Below are 20,104 nucleotides of genomic sequence, written 5' to 3' on the forward strand. Positions count from 1 at the left end.
TCCAATGAAAGAAATAGAAGGTTGTAAAAGACGAAGTGATGATCATGAGACACATGTTTATTGACCCTCTGCTGCTCCCGGAATAAACACGTTAAAGCCTCGATCACTACACTATCACATTAGGACGGAGAGAATTTTTTCCCTCTTTAAATTCAATCCAGTGTCTCCGAGGGCAACAAAGAAAAAAAAATCTGATGATGGTCTCATATCATATTGAATTTCATTAGGCGCTGTGTTCGTGACCTGCCCATCCTGTTGGCGGGAGGGGGGGCTGCTGACGCGCGCTGACAGCAGCGGGGTCGAGCTTCAGCCACAATAAAAGGTGGAGAGTCCTCACTTCATCCCAACCACTGAGTCCCACACACACACCTACACACACACTAACTTCTGCAGCAGCGGAAAAGTCCCATCAAAGGTAAGTCACTGCTTCTGCAAAGTTGGTTCTGATCAGTGTGGTGATCCAGTCTGAGCAGGGAGATGACCCAGCCTCACTCTGCTGCTCTCTCCTCTCTCTCCTCCAGATGCAGAAGTGCTTTGGGATATTTTGCGTGTCGCTCATCTTCTGCGCTGCTCTGTCTGAGACCATCGGACTCGTGATCGCGGTAAGAAATTCAACAGCACAGATCTGCCGCTTCTTGTCCAGCCAGTAGACGTGACAGCAAAATAGAAACACATGATGCAAATGTTATAGGGAGGGCAATAATCTAGCTCTCGTCATTTTGCTCTTGACACCTTGACCTGACCTGTATCAGTTTGAGCTGAGGTGAGAACAGTTTTCACATTTGCAACCAAAAGTAAAAATTCTAAACTGTACTATCACTGCAAAAACTCAAAATCTTTCCAAGAATATTTGTCTTATTTCTTGTCAAAATGTCTAATTTCTAGTCAAAACTAAACTCTTTTCACTTAAAATAAGACTCATCACCTAAAAATTAACTTGTTTTTAGATCATTTTCACTTGTTTCAAACACATTTTCTCTTAAAATAAGTAGAAAAATCTGCCAGTGAAAGCAAGATTTTTGTACTTGTAATAAGAAAGAAAAACTTGCCCCACTATCAGATTTTTCTACTTATTTCAAGTGAAAATATGCTTGACAGAAGTAAAAAGTGTCTGAAAACAAGCTACTTTTTAACGTGATGAGTCTTATTTTAAGTAGAATGAGATTTGCTTTGACTAGAAATGACATTTTGACTAGAAAGAAGACAAATATTCTTGGTAAGATGTTGAGTTTTTGCAGTGATTGAAGTGATACAGTACAACTTAGGTGTAAAGTGCTCTCTTCATTAGGTAATGAGTGATGTGATATTTAGGTTTTTTTTATTATTAATTATTATTATTATTTTACAAGAAAAGTACAAATACAATACTACTAATACAAAGGCCACAATATGAGCTCTAAGTGGGAGGAAGAGAACAGAGAAGAGAGAAGGACAAGGAGAAAAGTTAAGGGTGTAATAGTTTGATGGGACTGAGGTTACAGTCACAATAAATCATCAATGACGATGTTAAAATAGGTGATGAGAAATTCAAATGACAGTATAAAACATAGGTGAGTGAATGTATATAAACAGGTTTTATATGAAAATTAATATCAAAATGGTTCTATATTTTTACAGTCAGTTGTGACCTACAGTAAAATAGCACGTAGAGAAATATAGGCACTTTGTGTACATGTGTGTGTGTGTTTGTTTTGGTAAAGCAAGAAAGTTTTTAGGTCAAAAAGTGTGTTTGATTACTTTTTAATTGATGAATACCATTAATTCAGGCAAAGTCATCAATATGCTGTGTGTGTGTGTGTGTGTTTGTCAATGATCTGACCACTGTGTGTCTCTGAATCCAACAGGCGAAGGAGAAGCGTGGCTGGACACTGAACAGTGCTGGCTATCTGTTAGGTCCCCGTAAGTACTGACTGCACACACACACACACACACCTCACCATGTCTGCCTGTCATTTAGAACAGCTCATTGTGTGTTGCACACAGCAGGTACAACACACAACATGTCTCTGTAGTGTCTCTGAACACATTGTGTTACCGTAGAGAAACTTTGTTACTGCTGTTCTGATGAGAACGACCCAACAAACTTGACCCGGGTTCTTCAGACCGGTGTGTGAGGCAGCTGCTCTGCTCATACGCACATTACATAGTCTAATTATATTTGTACAACATGTATCATCGTTACCTGTGTGTGAGCTCAGACAGCAGCTCCCCGCTTTCCCTCAGTCTGTTCCACTGATCTTATCCAAATAATAAGTCTTTAGAGGTGTTAGTGATAAGTCACATGACATAACATTTAAGAAACTATCATAAAAAAAATCCTCCATGAAGACTGAGGCAGGAGAGGAGCCAGACTGCCACACTGTGTAAGATGTGTAGGATTGTGCAGACTTATTTCACAGAGCGGTTGCTCTGTCTGTAAATCCAATCTTTGTGTCAGTTTAAACAGGCACTTGTTTATATTTTTTCCACTTGGGGGCAGCAGAACAAGACAAAAACATCCACACAGTCACCCCACAAAGTTCTTATGGCAAACTAGTGCAACAGATCTAATAGATAATCTTTCTAATGTGGATACAAGCACCAAAGTTTTCATGCATCTTCAATGAAACTGAGCCTTTGTGTTTGACTTTGAGGATGTGAACTTTACATTTCCATTAGATGGAAAATATTCAACAAAACCAAAATTTTAGGTTAAAAGTTAAAGTTGATAAGTCATTACTTTAGGAAACATTTGTGAGTTTGCTGATATTTTTTGTTGAAATGTACTTGTATTCAAGTTAATGTTTTTACAGTGGACTAAATTTCACATCTACATCAATTGTAGAATTTTATCTGACAGGATTTTTTGCCAAGTTAGTATTATCCAGTAGTACGTATCCACATTTGAAATATGCAGTGAGCAGAGCAGAGCAGACATTATCCGCCTGTAATGACCTTGTATACACCAATTTTCTCATTTTACTCAGATGTGTGATGTGTTTGATGCTCTGTGCTGCCTGTAAATGCTGCCTATGTAACACAACAAAAGAGCCAGTGCAGGTCTGTGAATCAGGGGCTGTTTTCTTTCTTTGTCCTCTGTCTCCACAGTGTCAGCTAATTTACTGTCATTTAAAATGGCCTCATTATCTTCAGAGGACACATTCACTGAACACTCAGTATCCATGTGTGTGTGTGTGTGTGTGTGTGTGTGTGTGTGTGTATGTATGTGTGTTCTTACCAGTGTATGGGATCCCAATCAGGCCAGAGCCCTGGAAATGCTGTGTGTTTGTGTGTGAATGTGTGAATGTGAGTGTGTGTGAAGCCCAGGTAAAGGTTGCTCCTGCCTCATCCTGTGTTTCAGGTCGTATTGATCACCTAATTCAGATAAAGGATTCTCCCAGTGCCAGAGGCAGAGACGAGCTGGTCACTCAATGTAAGATAGAAACATACGGCCACTGCAGGGCCTTGGTGTCAGGGCAGGAATTGCTGCGTCCAAACATCCCGCCTCTCTTTAGCTGCTTCATCGGGGGCGGAGTCTGTCATCCCGCTGTTGTCTGTGCTTTATATGCATCCAAACGGTTTTAACATTTCACTCTGTGCTCTAAGGGATTCCTGTTAATCTCATATGAGTGTGTGTTGGTCCAGCACGGTGGCATTACACTGTGGATTAGGGATGTCACGATTATACATTTTCTTGGTACGATTATTGTCAGAGAAATAATCACAGTACTACGATTATCACGATTATTATGCATTAATTAATTTCACATCAATTCACATAATTAATTTCATCAAATATAGTCAAAATATAATTACATTGCTCATTGTTTACACAAAATATTTCAAGTATCTATTAATATAGGACCAATTATTAACCCCCCTGGGGAAATGTTTGAGATATTCAGGTCATAAATTGTCATCTATACCAAATGTTTGTGTTTATTTAAATCGTTTTTGTTTAGTTTTGCTTTTTTTTTGTATTAAAAATGACACGCTAACATTTAAATTCCTACCAATTCAATGTTACATTAGTTAAATGGACCAGTATTTCTTACATTTACACATCTGCCTCCGTGTTTCCAACATCATCTATTTTGGAAAGTGGCGGTATTTAGGAATCTTAACGATTAATTAACTGTGGCGTTTAATACCGCGATTAATTGTGAAAACAAGTAATTGTGACATCCCTACTGTGGACCAACTTCCCATACTCCATCGTATCATTTTACAGCAGTCGCCTCCACACCTAGACCATTCCTAATTAAGCTGCTCTTCCTAATGTGATTGCAGCATGAGTCATTTCATAAATGTGAAAATATGTGATGCAAAATGTAAGAAATATTGAGAGGCAGTAAAGCCTGGATCAACTCATGACTAATTTATCTGACAAACAGCAGGTTGGAGCAGGTTACACCCTGACAGGGAGACTGATGGGTGGCAAAATATATGATCGTGTCTAGAGCAGCAACACTGAGGCATGAGGTTTTTCCTGTTTAACTAGAGAATCAGTGCTACATCTGAAAGGTGTTGTACATGAGACCGCAGATGAACAGTAAAGAGACCCCGTACTCTTTTTACACATGATCTCCCAAGAGACAGAAAGTAGTTGGTTAGGTTCACAAAAACGTAAATAAATAGATTCAGTTTAAAGCAGAAGTAAGCGGAATTTTTGTGTTAATATAAGTCTTAAATAGTTCTTTCTTCCGACGGCAATCACTTACATAGAGTGTTTGGTCTGAAACACGGGTCTGTCAGTCACTCTGCTCTGCTGTAAGCCGAGGAGAAAACTTTTCTTGTATCCTACAAGTTTTATCCAATGAGGAGAGAGAACGGCATAAAGGGGCGGTCCTCTCTGTGTGTGCAGCCAAGGGATGCGCGTGAATGTGGTGACGTAGGGACGAGGACCAATAGATCCATGACGAGGGCGGGGGCTGCTAACTCCATCGGCTGACAAGAAGTTATGGTGCGTTCAAGGCAACCCGTAACTCGTGTTTTTCCGACCTGTGAAGTCGTACCAGTTCGATCTGGTACGAGTTCACGGGTCGGAAGTTACGAGTGGCCGTTATAGTGACTTTCACAGGTAAAACAGGTGCAACAGGAAGGAAAAACACGAGTTACAGGTTGCCTGGAACACTACAAAGTCGTAAGTCGTGACTTGAAGCCGTAACTTACGGTTTCAAAAGCCTGCCTGGAACGCAGCATTAGCCGAAACGACCGTATCGCTTACTTCTGCTTTAATATTTGCTGTCTCTCTACAACGACCGTGTTCTCCTCTAAATAAGCAAGCAGTCACTGTTTGGTGCTTGGGCCCTATAGGCATTATTTGTCCTTCTCGGGGTCGTCAAAGGTCACGTGCTCATAATTTAACACACACACACAGAGTTCAGTAGGTTCCAGCTCAAGCACCACTACAGCTAATGGGGATGCAGCTAAGATGAGTCAAACTCTCGGGGCCACTTAGCTTCTCTCACCTTCAACCACACATCACAGCCACTCAGAAAGTGAAGTGGTGAACCTAAAGATAAAGACACATAGGCTATACCTGAAGAAGACTGAAGGGTAAAAGTCAGGAGCAGCCTGATGACGTGGATGTTTTCTCTAGTTTATATGTTCAACAACTTCACAAGTTGCAAACATACAGAAATGTCCAAGTAACATTCAGAAAAATCTTGTTATTGAAGTGGCCTTCTGTTGCTTGTGCGAACGTGACGAGTAGTGTACGTGTATGTGTGTGTGTATATACACAAAAACATAGACAATTAAATTACTAAACTGTATGAATTCTTCATTCCACAGAGGACAACCTAACTGCACACTTCAAACAAGACTCACATATTTTAAAATATCAATACCTCTGTAAACAGACATAATCTATTTTACCTTGCTGAATCTGTAACCAAATACATGATTGATGTATGAAAATAATTTAAAAAAAATTTATAATGCTCAATAGTAATGCTTTCACTAATTGAGGAAAAGTCAGTTTTCATACCCAACAAGCCTTTAATGACTCTTAGAAGTTAACCTGTCTTTGCACAACCATGAACATAACATTGTTGAGATTACAGGATGAAGACTTATGTCACTGTGGTCCTCAGGCCTATATGCTAAACTGTGCATTGACTCTATAGGAGTTCACAACATCATCTCTATGCTTGACCATTATTTTATTTTCATTTTTATCATCCCTATTATTCCGGTGCATTTCCTTGTGTGTTCAAACTACACCCTGTTTAAATGTGCTTTTTATTTCCTCCGTTGGTCAAATCTCTGTTTTACTGCAATTCTATGAGCCAAGCCCTGCAGGTGGTCTGTACGAGTTTGGAAATTAACCCAAACAATTACAAACCAAACACCATGATGAAATAATCAAGTGTACAACAATGTCCCTGAGCTCTTTTTTGCAAGAGTTAGATAGAGGTGTGCCATGTGTTCACTGTGTATGTATGTGTGTGTGTGTGTGTGTGTGTATGTGTGTGGTGTTTGATGCTCCTGCAGCAGTGGGATAATTTAGGAATTGTGTGTGTTCTGTGAATCTTTGAATGAAGCATGAAAAAGCTCAGCTGACCCACCTGCTGTTTGTGTGACTGTGTATCGATTGTGATCACTCCCCTTGTCCAGATGGAATAGATGGACACAGGACACTAGGAGACAAGCCGGGTCTGGCTGGCAAGAGGGACATGGAGGAGGACTTCAGAACAGGTCTGTTCATGTCTCACACGCAGAAAAAGGACAGTCCTCTCACTGCTGATCTCACTGCTGAGGACACAAACTTGATCAAGTGTAGTGTTACAACATCTTAAAAACCACTGCACCAAAGCTACCACACAACCATAAACTGCACAAGCAAAATGTATTTATTTTTGCTTCAAGTTTGTTCAATAGACTTTTTACAGAATGGCGATTTATTTACAGTACAAAGAGAAGAATGATTGTCATTTATGTCTTTGTTAAATTAAGGAGATTTAAGATCTGTCCTTCAGTCAGTATATAATGGTATGTATAGATATTTGTTTGAACCTTACTGTCCTAACAGGCTTAACTTTGCCTCTGTCCCAGGTGCCCTAAGAATAGCAGATGAAGACATCATCCACATCGTCATTGACTTCCTGTCGTACCTCAAACTTAAAGGTAATGCTCATCGTTTCACCTCAAACTCTCAGTCTGTTACCTAACTCTAAACAATGATGAACGATTGGGTTGGATGACATCACGAAATTGCGTGGGATCTTGTTGTCTTCACCCCAATTACTATTAAGTATTCCTACCAGAACTCTAAAAAGAACATCATGGATAATACTGGATGTTATTTTTCTATTTGATCAACTAAACATCATATTTGGCAGCTTTTTGTTGTGTTTTGAAAATACAGCAGGCTACATTTTGACACTGGTTCAACAGACACAGCTGTTGTCTGATCTGTATTTCTGCATTAATGTTGTCTCAATGCCAGGTGTGTGTGTGTGTTTCTTTCAGAGATGGGAGCTTTGGACAGCCTGCCCTCCCCCATGACTTCAGATGAACTAGTGAATCCCTAATGGATCTGCCTCACTGCTGGTCACCCCCCTCCTCCCACGTCTATGTTTCTGCCCTAAATGTCACCTTTCTGTAGCTCCATTCACATTCTCACTCTGGATCTGTCCTGGTACCAAAGATCTGATCCTGTAACTGTTTGTGACAGAGGTTGATGATTTCCCCCCCAGTACAAACACCACATCTGTTTGCTCCTGTGTAAATAAAACGTGATCTCTCCTGTGGATCAGTGAGTGTTTGCTGACTATAAATGGATCTAAGTAAAAGGGACCTCTGATCAGAAGACAACACTGTATTATTATCTAAATATAATATCACCTGATTGAAGAGAATGGAGTGAAATAAACAAACAAATGGCACTAAACTCAGTGTGAATTTCTTTCTTTCCATGATTCACAATCTCTTTTAAAAAGGTCCATTAATGGATTCATTTCTACCAGATAATAAAGACAAAAGTAAAAACTCCTGTGGAAATACCAGTGTCCCTTATGGCAGCATGACAGGCCTTCTGGACCTTGGCTGTTATGATTAGCGCCTGCTCCCTTGTGTAGCCTATATGCACCTAGAAGTTGGTAGGACTCCAATCTGCCAAGTAACACAAAGAAAGGCAAAAAAGAACAATGATAAGGGGTTTCAGTTATAGTTCACAAACCATTCAGGCTTCTATAGGCTATTGTCAAGTGAGAGGTTTGGACCAGAGTTTGGAGCCGGACTCGGGGGTGCAGGTAATGAACTTAAAGAGTTTATTAACAAAAAAGGTAAGTCCACGTACAAACAAAAACAACCACCAACTGAGGGGGGAGAACTGAAGAGGTGGTGGCGGCAGGGGACGAGCTGACCCAAGGCACGGTGGAACTCCAACGTGGCTGTCTGCAAACAGGGAAACAAAAACGGAGGAATTACTAAAAAGTGCTGGCAGGACAGGTAAGACTTACAAGACGAGAGGCCGTGGTGATCTACTGCATGGAACAAAATAATCTGGCAGCCTGGTGTACTGGTGAAAGAGTTTTTCTGGAGGAGCTTGATGAAGGTAGAACTGGATGCAGGTGCAACCTGGAAGTGGGTCAGCTCCGCCCCCTGTCACCACACACCTAAACTGAAGGAAGAAAAAAAAGAGAAACACAACACAAGCCAACACAAAATCCAAACCAAACCAAAACCATGACAGGCAGCCTACTGACAGTTACCATACATCATGATACAGCTGCAAGAGTTTGATTAATTAAGTAGCCATAGTATTTCAATTTAGGATTACAGATTTATGTAGCAAAAGAAAATGATGAGTAGAAGAATCAGTTTCAGTTCAGACTAGTTTACACAGCCTATTGTAAGACATTAATGTGTATTCAAAATTTAAGAGGGATGAAAATGTGATCTAATAGATGTAGCCTACCGCAAAATAACTCTATAGACTATTCGAGTTTCTAAAATATCAAAACTGATTGAGAGGATATGAGGTTTATTTTATTTATTTGGGAATATGAGTAGCCAGCTACTCTGCCAGTTTCTTCCACACTCCATTGGTGGTGATATTTGTCAACCCACCTATGAACCTCAAGGGAGAAGAAGAAAACGTAGGCCTACACGTTAGGTTTTCATAATTTCGACAGTTCTTTGAGTCCGTGAAGGTATCACGCCGTTTGTTTTCATGCCAACGGTGCGTTTGGAGCATAGACTGGAGCAGACCATCAAACCCACACACCCTCCTCTGATACCCTGTCAGTCAAAACTGAGCCATGGTTCATCCTCATCACAGTCTCACATAATTAACTTCATTACTTCGGAGTGAACGGACTGCTGCGGTGACGTTACTCACTGTGCTGCCCCTCAGGTGAAGCAGAGAAGGACTTTGGTTGAAGTCAATTAATTTAAAGTGATTCAGTGATCCGCCATCGTCGAACCAACCGGACGGACGTTAGTTTAGCTAACTGAAAGCTAACTGTTTAGGTCGGCTGTGGTTGGCGCCAATGAACGGAAGGAAATACAGTTGAATTAGCGTCATAGTCTGGAGACTGTGGACACAGTGCAGGTCAGTGCAAAAGTTGTGTTGGATTTTAGTTAAAGTTCTAAAGAACTTTATTTTACTAAATCTTCATGGTTAACGTTAACGTTACTAGCCAGACTTACTGTCTGTCTGACAACCTGAAGTAGAAAACAGTTGACTGAAGGAGCCATTGTGTAACTTAGCGTTTTTGTTTTGTTTTTCCAATTTTAGGCAGCGAATAAATATGTTGAGAGCAAACACGTCAAACTAAATGGATGGAATAAACTTAGGAACGTCATTAGGACACAGTTCAAACATGGCTGACAGAGTTGCTCTGATTAGTTTTTCTCCTCCTGCCATGAACCATGAACGCCTCTGACACACTTTCAAAATAAAAGAAAGTCCATTCACTGATTAAAGGTGCGTTTCAAAGTAAGGGTACTTCATTGAAATGTAGTGGAGTACAAAAGCACAGTATTTGAATCGTGGAGTACAAATTGTCAAAATCTAACAGGCAAACAAAAAAGAACAACAAAAAGTAAAGTATAGTAGAACAGGTTTCATTAATGATGAAGTAAGGCGGAGAGAAAACAACAATGTAGTCAGTACAAGGTACCAGTAACATCTTACATATCATAATGTGTTTTTAAAACAGGTGTATGGTGGCAGGATGAACAGCCCTACTTCACAGTTGAAAGCAACACATTGTGAACAGGAACATGCGGGCTCTGACAACCCTTCATCTGACTGCAGCTCTAAGAGGGACAGCGATGTTCACACTGGCTCCACAGAGACTCCTGTTTGGGTGCCCCCCGCTTCAGATGCCACTTTACCCCTAATACCGCCCCATCCTCAGCAGCATACCATCCAGCCAGGGATGCTGGACCCCTTCAACTTAAGGTTGAATGTTCAGCCATACACTGTTTTCTTTTCACTACATCACTGGCCATACATCCTCGTCCTGTTTGAGATATTGTGTGAAATCCCTGACCCCTCCATATGATTAAAAAGATAGATGGCATGTGTGCTGTTCATATTGCTTCACACGCTTTCACCTTAATATAAACAGCTGATGTAAATGTTGCCTGCCTGACTTCCATGTATTGATCGCAGGTTCCAGTGTCCATGTCCGTCCACTCAGTGTCAGATGACTTATCCAGATTATTTCCTGGACCAGTCCAGTCAGTATCACCTCCTCACCAGGTAAGTGCTCAATCACTGCACATGTCTAACCAGTACCAGTAGACATCAAGATGAATCTTCAGGCCAGTTCGTAACTATTTTTACATTTGGGATGCAGGCTGAGAGCATTATGAAATATCAGCTTTGACTGGGAGTTATTGTGTCTTTAAACATGAAGATGCTTTCAACATGATGAGACTTTAAATCAACAGATTCTAGCATTTTTGTGTGTACAGACCTATGTGTTTCAAGATTTCAAGATACTTTGTCATTGCACTGGTGGAACAATACAACAAAATTTAGTTTTGGCAACAATCAATCCATAGCAGCATTTGTATTAAAAAAAAAATAAGGTGATGTCTTGTTGCGAAGTGTATTAAAATAACCTTAACATTAAAAGCACTTAAAATAACCTTAATATAGTCAGAATAAATCAGTGATTCAGGTGTTGTGGTTTCCTCAGCCCTGTGCCTGGTCCAGCAGACAGCAGCCATCACAGCTCCTTCTCAGCTCCTTGGTTTGAACCTATTCTCTGCAGCATGATGCCGGTGACGTCAAACATTTTCAATCAAACAAATCTTTTGTATGAATTCAGAATTTAAACAGTGCTCATTTGTGTCTGTATGTGTGTGGGTGTGTCTTTTGTCTTGTTCTAGGGGGACTTACACTCTCCCCTCTTCAGTATTTGTCCACCACAGGCCATGGACCATCAGCAGGTTCACGAGGGATTGACTGAAGTCACATCCCACATCACGCAGCCTGTGAGTTGTACCATCAGATACATGAGAAGTCTCATCGAGTATTGAATTGTTTTTGTACCATTTTCTACCTTAAAGGGATAGTTCAACATTTTGGAAAATTGGCCCATTGCCATAATCCCTATAGTCATAGCAGTAGGTTTGTTACTTTTATTTGTCGGTGCAAGCTGTTTTTAGAACGGCGGAGCGGAGCAGCAGGCTGCTCAGACCTACGCTACGGAGGCTCATGGGATTTCTTGGTTTCCCTCATCAAACTCATCAAATACTAGAGTTGAGCCGGATACTCGGCTGAAACGAGTATCCGGTACGGATAAAGCACTTTTGCCGAGTACGAGTATTAAACGAGTAATACGAGTCAATATCTGTGCTCGGAAAAAAAAAAAAAAAAAAGATTGAATGGAAATCCTCATTGGGTAGCTGACTGTGTCAGCGTTCTGTGATAGGCTACAGCCCCTCCCCTACACACATGCAGGTGTGTTGCTGTGTCCCGCTCTGATCACTCACACACAGAACAGCTGACAGCTGTCTGTCTCTCCCTCAGTCACTCAGGTCTTTACCCTTAACGTTTAGCGTTTCTTCAGCTTCAGGTTTGTTATTACTTCAGTTACTTACATATTAACCAGAGTTCTGGTAAACGTGGGTTCGTTCAGACGTGGTGCCGACTCGCGTTGCGAGTTTTTTTTCACAAACACGCTCTCTCTCTCTCTCTCTCCCTCTCCCTCTCTCTGCCGGTCGTCGGAGTTTTTTTTTTTTTTTTTTAACCGTCAGCTGGCTCTAACCAGTTTTTTTTAACTTCACGCACTGAGTGTCTGACACTTTCTTGCTGTATTTCATAATGGTATAAATTACAAATTAAGCTACACTCTCTCCCCCCTCCCCTCTCTCTCTCATGATCAGTGATACAGAATAATGAGTGATACACAGAGAGTAGCTGACACTCAGCTGTCTCTGTCTCTCTCTTACTCACACACACACACCTGATGTGGAAATAAAAGAAAAGAAAAAAGAAAAGAAAAATCACACTGATCATTAAAAAAAATTTTAAGTTAAAAAAAAAGTTGTTGAGTATGAAAACTCTTGTTCATTACATTTTCCTTCATAATTGCAACCACATGTGTTGTATTCATTGTTGCAAAACTTGTTGTGTAAATAGTTTGTTTGCTATCGTGATCAAAACCATTGATCTGAAGCTCAATGCTGATGCTGTCCTGTAAATAGTTTTCTAATTAGCAATAAATATAACAATTTCTGATCAACCCATGTCAATTGCATGCTTAAAATAACATACCGGTTAAAGCCTCGCGCATTTCAAGACAACCCGACCCACTTCTGGGTTAAACCCCGCCCACTTCCGGTTTAGGCCCCGCCCACTCCGAGTACAGATACAGATACAGATAATTCATATGGTTAACAGATACAGATACAGATACAGATAATGCTGTACTCGCTCATCCCTATCAAATACACAATCTAACAACTCCAAAACGCTCTGGTAGACAAGTTGTGACATAATAGTTGTGAGATAATAACGGAACGTTACGAAACAGAGTTGTTTTAGAGGTAAATTCATGCAAAACCGACAGTTTTTCAGCAAGCAGTCTCTGTATTTACCTTGAAAACGGCTCCGCTTCTTAACGTTCCGTTATTATCTCATAGCGTGGTGAATGTGCAGGTCACAACTTGTCGTTTTGGAGTTGTTGGATTGTGTATTTGATGAGGAAAACCAAGAAATTCCATTAGCCTCCATAGTGTAGCTCTGAGCAGCTCGCTGCTCTGCTCCACTGTTCTAAAAATAGCTTGCACCGACAATTAAAGGTAACAAACCTACTGCTATGACTATAGGGATTATGGCAATGGGCCAATTTGCCAAAATGTTGAACTATCCCTGTAAAGTAAAGTGGACGTTCCTCAGTGGTCACATGACCTTAAATAAATGCAGAGGCAGCACTCACATCCCAGAAAAACTAACTGCTGGGTGCTGGACAAAGACACAAGTACAAAAATAAAGTCCACACAGCAGGCACTGCTCCTAAGGGTGCATTTTAATAAGACTCCCTTCATCTGATGAGGCCTGATGAAGGGCGGGTCACACACACACACACACACACGCACATACACACATACATGTAGTGATCAATTATTAAAATGCCCCCTTAGGAGCAGTGCCTGGTGTGCAGACTTTATTTTTGGTTTTTGCCCATGACCTTAAATGTCTACAGTCCACAACCCACAGATAATCAACTTCCTGTCTGACGCAGAAATAAAGAAAACGTTTTGGTTTAGATTAGAAAATTGACCTGACTAATTACCAGAAAAGATACCTATGATTCCATGATTTATCTTTGAATAATGGACAAACAATCCAAGTCCTCCTCTTGTCTGTGTTGGTGGTGTGTAATGCTGGACAGGTGGTGCCAGTCAACCACTGTGAGCCTGGACCTGTGTTCCTCACCCTGGAGTCTGCACCAACACACACAGAGGTTGGACCAGGTCAGGTTACAGGTAGGTTTGAGTTTAGTTTTTGTTCCAGGTAGAGATAAACTTCATCAACAAAAATAATATCACTATTATAGTGATCAAAATGATGCTTGTGAGTATTATAACTATCCTGTTAAATGTGCTCAAAAGATCAAAAAGTAATAAAATACAACCTGAAATCATTTTTACATTTAAAGAGAACTGTGCTATTACATAAGTTATAATTTAGTCTTGATTCCTTAAAGAGGAGTTCATAAAATTAATAATATCAGAGAAACTGTAAATGCTGCAGCAACTAAACTTGATTGACAGCGAGCACATGAAAGGTTTCACAGTCAAAAATCATTGTGATACTGCCACCATGTGTCCAGTCACAGATAATGCCCTTTCTTACCTATCAGTAACCATAATCTAATCTAGCAGTTTACAGCGACCACACACAGTTCTTCAGTAAATGCACATGTTTTAGTTAAGTCTAAGTTTCTGTACTTATCATCTTTTTCCTTGTGTTTTACCAGAATCTCTCTACCAGCCCCACAAGACAGCTTGTTCCCTGTACGAGCCCCGAGATCAGGCGGTCAACATGCAGCCTCCAGCCCCCCCAGCACGGTAAGAGCTGCCAACACACAGACTTAGTTAGACAACAGGAATGTCTACGTGCAAGCTGTTAGGTGTTTGGAATTGACTTTCTGTACAGTGAACAAAAAGGACATGAAAACTTGTTGTTTCTTGAACACACACAATGCACATACATACATTTGATTAAAAACATAAACCACCTAGGACATCATGCAGTGAATAATATGGCACTAATCTGTACTATAACACATGCAAAAGTTCTCAGTGCACTCCTGTTGGATCACTACTTTCATATTGTCAGTCTGTTATGCCAAACACCTGTTACACTGTTCACAAATATAGTGTACAAGGAGGTTACTATAATGCATTACCACAGCTGATGATGATGGAGCCATAAGTTTATATTCTTATATAAGAATTTTCTTATTAAATTATATATATTATGATCATTTGCTAATAATCTCTGTGTGCCATAGTTCTGCATATTGTGAAACAAAGAACCAGCAGACCTCAACTTGTTCATGTTTCCACGCTGGCCACAGCTGTAGCTAGATGTTTTCTCGTCACATACTTGTGATATCTCAGGGAAGGTGATTTCTGTAAGTTTGTAGCATGCGTGCACATGGACTCAAGGAAGAACTGGTCAGAGTTTGGTGACCAGGTCGTAGGTCGCTGAGTGTTTTAAAGCACATCTTTGGCCATACCTCAAGAACTCAAAACATTATAGCACCTGACAAGCAGGTTGAAGTGTTGCACCGAGAATTAAACTTTATACAACGAGGACTTGGATATTAGACCTACCATGTTTTTGCATCTTCCACCTGTAGAGCTGTTGGAACTTTGTCTGAATCAAAGTCCAGGAAGCCCTGTCATTGCACCAGATCCCAGTGCCTCAAACTGTGAGTAGACCATGTTTACTATCTATCCATATCTAACAGAAGCAGTAGAAAGCACACCCATACAGTCACATACACTTTTTATGTTGTTTTATGGTGTTTAATACACTTGTGTGTGACTGTCTCTTTCAGCTACTGTGACTGTTTTGCTAATGGAGTCATGTGCAACAACTGTGACTGCTCCAACTGCCACAACAATGCGGAGCACGAGGCAAAACGACACAAGGCCATTAAGGTCTGTACTGGTTGTGATAAAAACAGGAGCCTAAGTGCTTCACAGTTCACAGAATAACTAAACCAGCCAATGCATGAAAAGAACATCATCTAATCAAAGTTAGACCATATTGCTTATGGTACTATTAATAGAAACACATTGAATTAACATATGGAAGTTAGTGAATGGTAATATGAATGAATGATGAATGGAGGGCTAATGCACAAATCATTACTGACTGAACCATTGGTTCTTTTATAAATTGAATTGAATGTCAAAATAAAGTTAAGTTAGAATTTCAAGAAATCATTGATAACTAAATCAATATTAATTGGTTAAACACAATAGTGGGAGGAGCTATTTCCAGTCCTCTTGGCTTTACGATTAGGATGAAACTCTTCAGTCCATTTTAGAGAAAATTAGATACAAGCTTGTGTACATGACATTTGCAGAAGAAGGTACTGTATGTATTTTGACGAGAAACATCACAGAACTTAAAAATTCTGTCACACTGTAATTGAAAGCAGCTTACGATTAATACTGAGAGACAATTTAAAGAGGAACTAAGCGGGATTTCTCCCGTGGCTATGCTGCATTTTTACCACAATTGAAAAGCTCTGGAGTAATTGTGATAGTTAACTACATGACTTGTGGCTTGTTACGAGTAAGAACAGAAGCTCTCTGTCTTCCACCTGGTGTCTCGACCAACCTTGCAACATCAGTGTAGTACCTGGCCGCCGCCCCGGTGTCCCAGCTCTCGTCTCTGCACGCCGCGATACAAACGTGCTCCGCAACCGGCAATCTTTTGTTTATGACAGATAAGACTACGCAAATATACATGTTGTAACATCATGTTATATAACGTTATCCACCGCTCCATGGATTGATTTTTCGACAGCTTCGTTAAAAACAAATGCACATGGCCAGGCGGAGGGTTATCAAAACAGAGGAAAAGAGACAAGACTTGCATAGTTCCTCTTATATTTTGAAACAGTTTAATCACTTGGTCTGAAACACCATCGACTGTTGCTGGCTGCTGGTGTTTGATCTGCAGCAGTAGTTGGGCTGACAGCACTGATCGCTCTAATTGGTGTTTCAGCCTGGGTGAAGGGTGTCACACTATTAGTGAATCTGATTCAACGGCTCAGTTACTGGAAAACACTCACAGGGAGACATGTTTTCTCTCACACTCTGCTGCACACACACACACACAGGTATTTTTCTCACTTGTGAGGACAGTGGCTTAACCACAAACACCACATGACAAATACAACCGTCACCCTGATATCAGTCTTTTCTACTGTAACCATAACAGCAACAACAAAGCTTAAAGGTATAATATGTAGGAATCCCCCCCATCTAGCGGTGCGGTTGCATATTATCTGAACGTATTCTTGATGTTGCATTCACGTGAAATGGGGCAGACGTCAGACAGACAACAGACGCTGCATGTAACAGGATAAACAAGCGTCTATGTAAACAAGTGGTCCACCAGCACGAGGCAAAACAATACAGGCGTGACAATATGTTGTCATGGTGATGTGGTATTGTTTACCTGACCCACCGTCTTTCTCTCGTTGAGTAAAATGACATCCGGTTGGTTTGCCGACGGCCGTCTGCCTGACTGCACCTGAATGCAACACCAGTGCCTCCGTCCTTCCTCACACTACACAGTGGTGACAGTTTTAACAGGCCGAGCCCACAGCTCCGCTGAGTTTCTATGGTTACCTACGGTCACGCTGCCACTCAACGTAAAAAATGGCGATGCAACATAGCCGCCTCGGTTCGGTGCGTCGCCCACTTATGTATTTGTAACGACTTGTAACAACTCATTCCAAGGTACGAAAAAGCTTTCATTTGTATGCGGGTGTGATTCCACTTAAGTGAAATACGTATTTATGAAAGACATATTTGATTTTTGCTAATAAAAAGCCAAATAAGTTACATACTGGGGCTTTAAACTCTGAGAGGAAAAAGATGCATTGTTTTTTCTGATGCAGTGTTTAAAGTTCCAGATGAAACCCCCAAACACTGCTCAAAAGACTGAGCAGTTGCCCATCAGTCCTCATGGGAGACGTCAACTCCCAAACAAGTGTGACGAACTGGCAGCCAGCAGCATATTGGGAGTGTTTCGTGTTCGTGGAGGGAATGGGGAATGGTGGTGGAAGCTCATCTAGATCTGTAGATAGTTCCCAGTGAGACTTCATCTATTCATCTCATGCTCTGACAGTTGAACGTCATGCTGTCATGCTTTTTCTTACTTGGAGGATTGTTTGATCCTCCCTCTTGTACTTACCATGTGATGAGCTGTAGACATGTGTAACACTGGTTGAGGACCATTAACAATATTAAAGGGCCTCTCTCTCATCATCACTGGTGTTTCTCCTCTGTAGTCTTGTTTAGGTCGTAACCCAGACGCCTTCAGGCCCAAGATTGCTGGTGGGAGGTCAGGAGTGGTCAAAGGTTGGCACAACAAAGGCTGCAACTGTAAACGCTCCAACTGCCTTAAGAACTACTGCGAGTGCTATGAGGTACACACACACACACACACACACACACACACACACACACACACACACACACACACACACACACACACACACACACACACACACACACACACACACACACACACACACAGTGACCCAGGTTCACTACTGTTGACAGTGGCCAACATTGGGGGCCCTAGTTTCGTGGCACAGCGTAGGTGGCACAGGGTGGCGCAGCCGGTGTAATGCAAGTTTGGACCAGCGCAGCCTGGCTCACGGTCAGTTTGGCAGATTGGTAGATCACGCTGCGCCGAGATGGGTGTGGCAGCGCAGATTCAGCCTGCCGCAGTCGAAGTTTCGTGTGAAAATGTCCCGCCGAGGGTGCGCCGAAAGCTAGCCACCTCAAACCAGGTCTACTCTCGGCACACGGCAAGCGCAGCTGGTGCAGTGGTAGATTGGCAGGCAGGTTTCCACAGTTCCAGGCGCATTTAGATGCAATAAATAATCACAACAAACACTATTTAATGCAACTAATGGAATCAACACGTGAATTTATATCTATAGAGATTGTCCCGTCACATCTGACGTCAGATCAAAGGCTGTCGGCAGCGTAATGGAAACTCCACCTGAATTAACACAGCAGGGACCAACTGGCACTGAAAAGCAGCTGTGGATGTCCCAATAGCAGGACTGTGAGGGTGGATGACTGCATGTCGCTGCCGTGTTGAGATACGCACTGTGTCGTTGTGATGATCCGCTTTATTTATTTATTTACTTATTAATTTATTAGCGGGCGAGCGACCGCGGCGTCACGCAGCCGTAATGAAAAACAAAAAACAAACCACCACAACAGCCTTGGCATCAGATAGTGAGTATATAGCCTAATCAGCATTTCTCATCACAGAAAAAAAAATAAAAAAGAGACAGACAGAGAGAGAGAGAGAGAGAGCGTCCTTTACGCTGAGATGCTCCTGGTTTCATCCCTGTTACCATGGTGTTTGTTTACGTTGTGATCAGTGTACACCTCTCATCTTTCTTACACAGGGTTTAAATACTAAATGTGAGTTTCTTTATTAGTTGTTGTTTCTTACACTGGGCAGCGGTTCTCAGTGTATCAGGTCAAACCTGATTAAGGATATTAGTAAACTCATTATTGGTCACTCTGAGCTCGGACCTCCGGACCAAAACAGCTATTTCCTCCTGGGAGAGGTTCGGCCTCTGGAGTCGCTGTCTCCGTCCATGTCCAAGTATAAAATGACAAACTTGCAGTTAAAGGTGAGGAGAGGAGCTCATTTGATTGGTGAAGATCTGAATCGGCTGTGTTAATCCCACTCCACGCCTTTCTCTCCTCCTCCTTTCCCACTCCCGCCTTGTCTCCTCCCTCTTTGCCGTTTGCGCCGGTAGGAGGGATAAGGGGAGTGCCCGCGCTGGCCTGAACCGGACTGCGCCGTGCACCAAACTTGCAAAATGCACCTGGACACGCCCCGTTGGCGCGGTGTCTACAAAACTAGGGCCCAAGGCCTCTGGGTCTCTGGCCATGTCCAGGCTACACCTTCATGATGCCAACACGACGCAAAATGTGGCAAAAACATTCACTTAGAATCAAAGATGAACTGATTAGATTTTGGTGATCAAAGGTCAAGGTCATGTTTTGTCATCACAAAACATGATTTTGGCCTTAATGAACCCACCTTGAGAACTTTAATGGGATTTTCTTTAGTTTTGCTACAAATTCCAGTGAGATTCAAGCATGAACTGATGAGATTTGAAGGTCATCAGTTTAGGTGAAGCCTTTATGCCAGTGGAAATTGGCAAATGGTTAATTCAAGGATCTGACCTGTCTAGTCGGAGAAGAGTAGGCTGACAACCATAGTAATCTGTTGTGTTAATTCCAGTTTCTCTGGTAGAGATAAATGTATCATTTTTTGGAATAGTAATTGAAAATCTGCCTGTATGCCTCCTTTTTATTTCTTTTGTTTTATATCACCTTATAATATCAGGCAGTTTCAAAC

General features: G+C 41.4%; 1 protein-coding gene across 1 annotated transcript; it reads left to right on the top strand.

The window, feature by feature from the left end:
- Positions 1-521: 521 nt before the first annotated feature.
- gal (galanin/GMAP prepropeptide) lies at positions 522-7,517 on the top strand (the record flags this gene model as incomplete). Its single annotated transcript, XM_083973820.1, has 6 exons — positions 522-602; positions 1,845-1,899; positions 3,341-3,412; positions 6,601-6,681; positions 7,039-7,110; positions 7,456-7,517. The coding sequence occupies 6 exons, from the start codon at positions 522-524 to the stop codon at positions 7,515-7,517; spliced, it is 423 nt and encodes a 140-aa protein (XP_083829946.1).
- Positions 7,518-20,104: the final 12,587 nt, after the last annotated feature.

This window comes from Trachurus trachurus (assembly GCF_905171665.1).
Source record: "Trachurus trachurus genome assembly, chromosome: 6".
Lineage (NCBI taxonomy): Eukaryota > Metazoa > Chordata > Actinopteri > Carangiformes > Carangidae > Trachurus > Trachurus trachurus.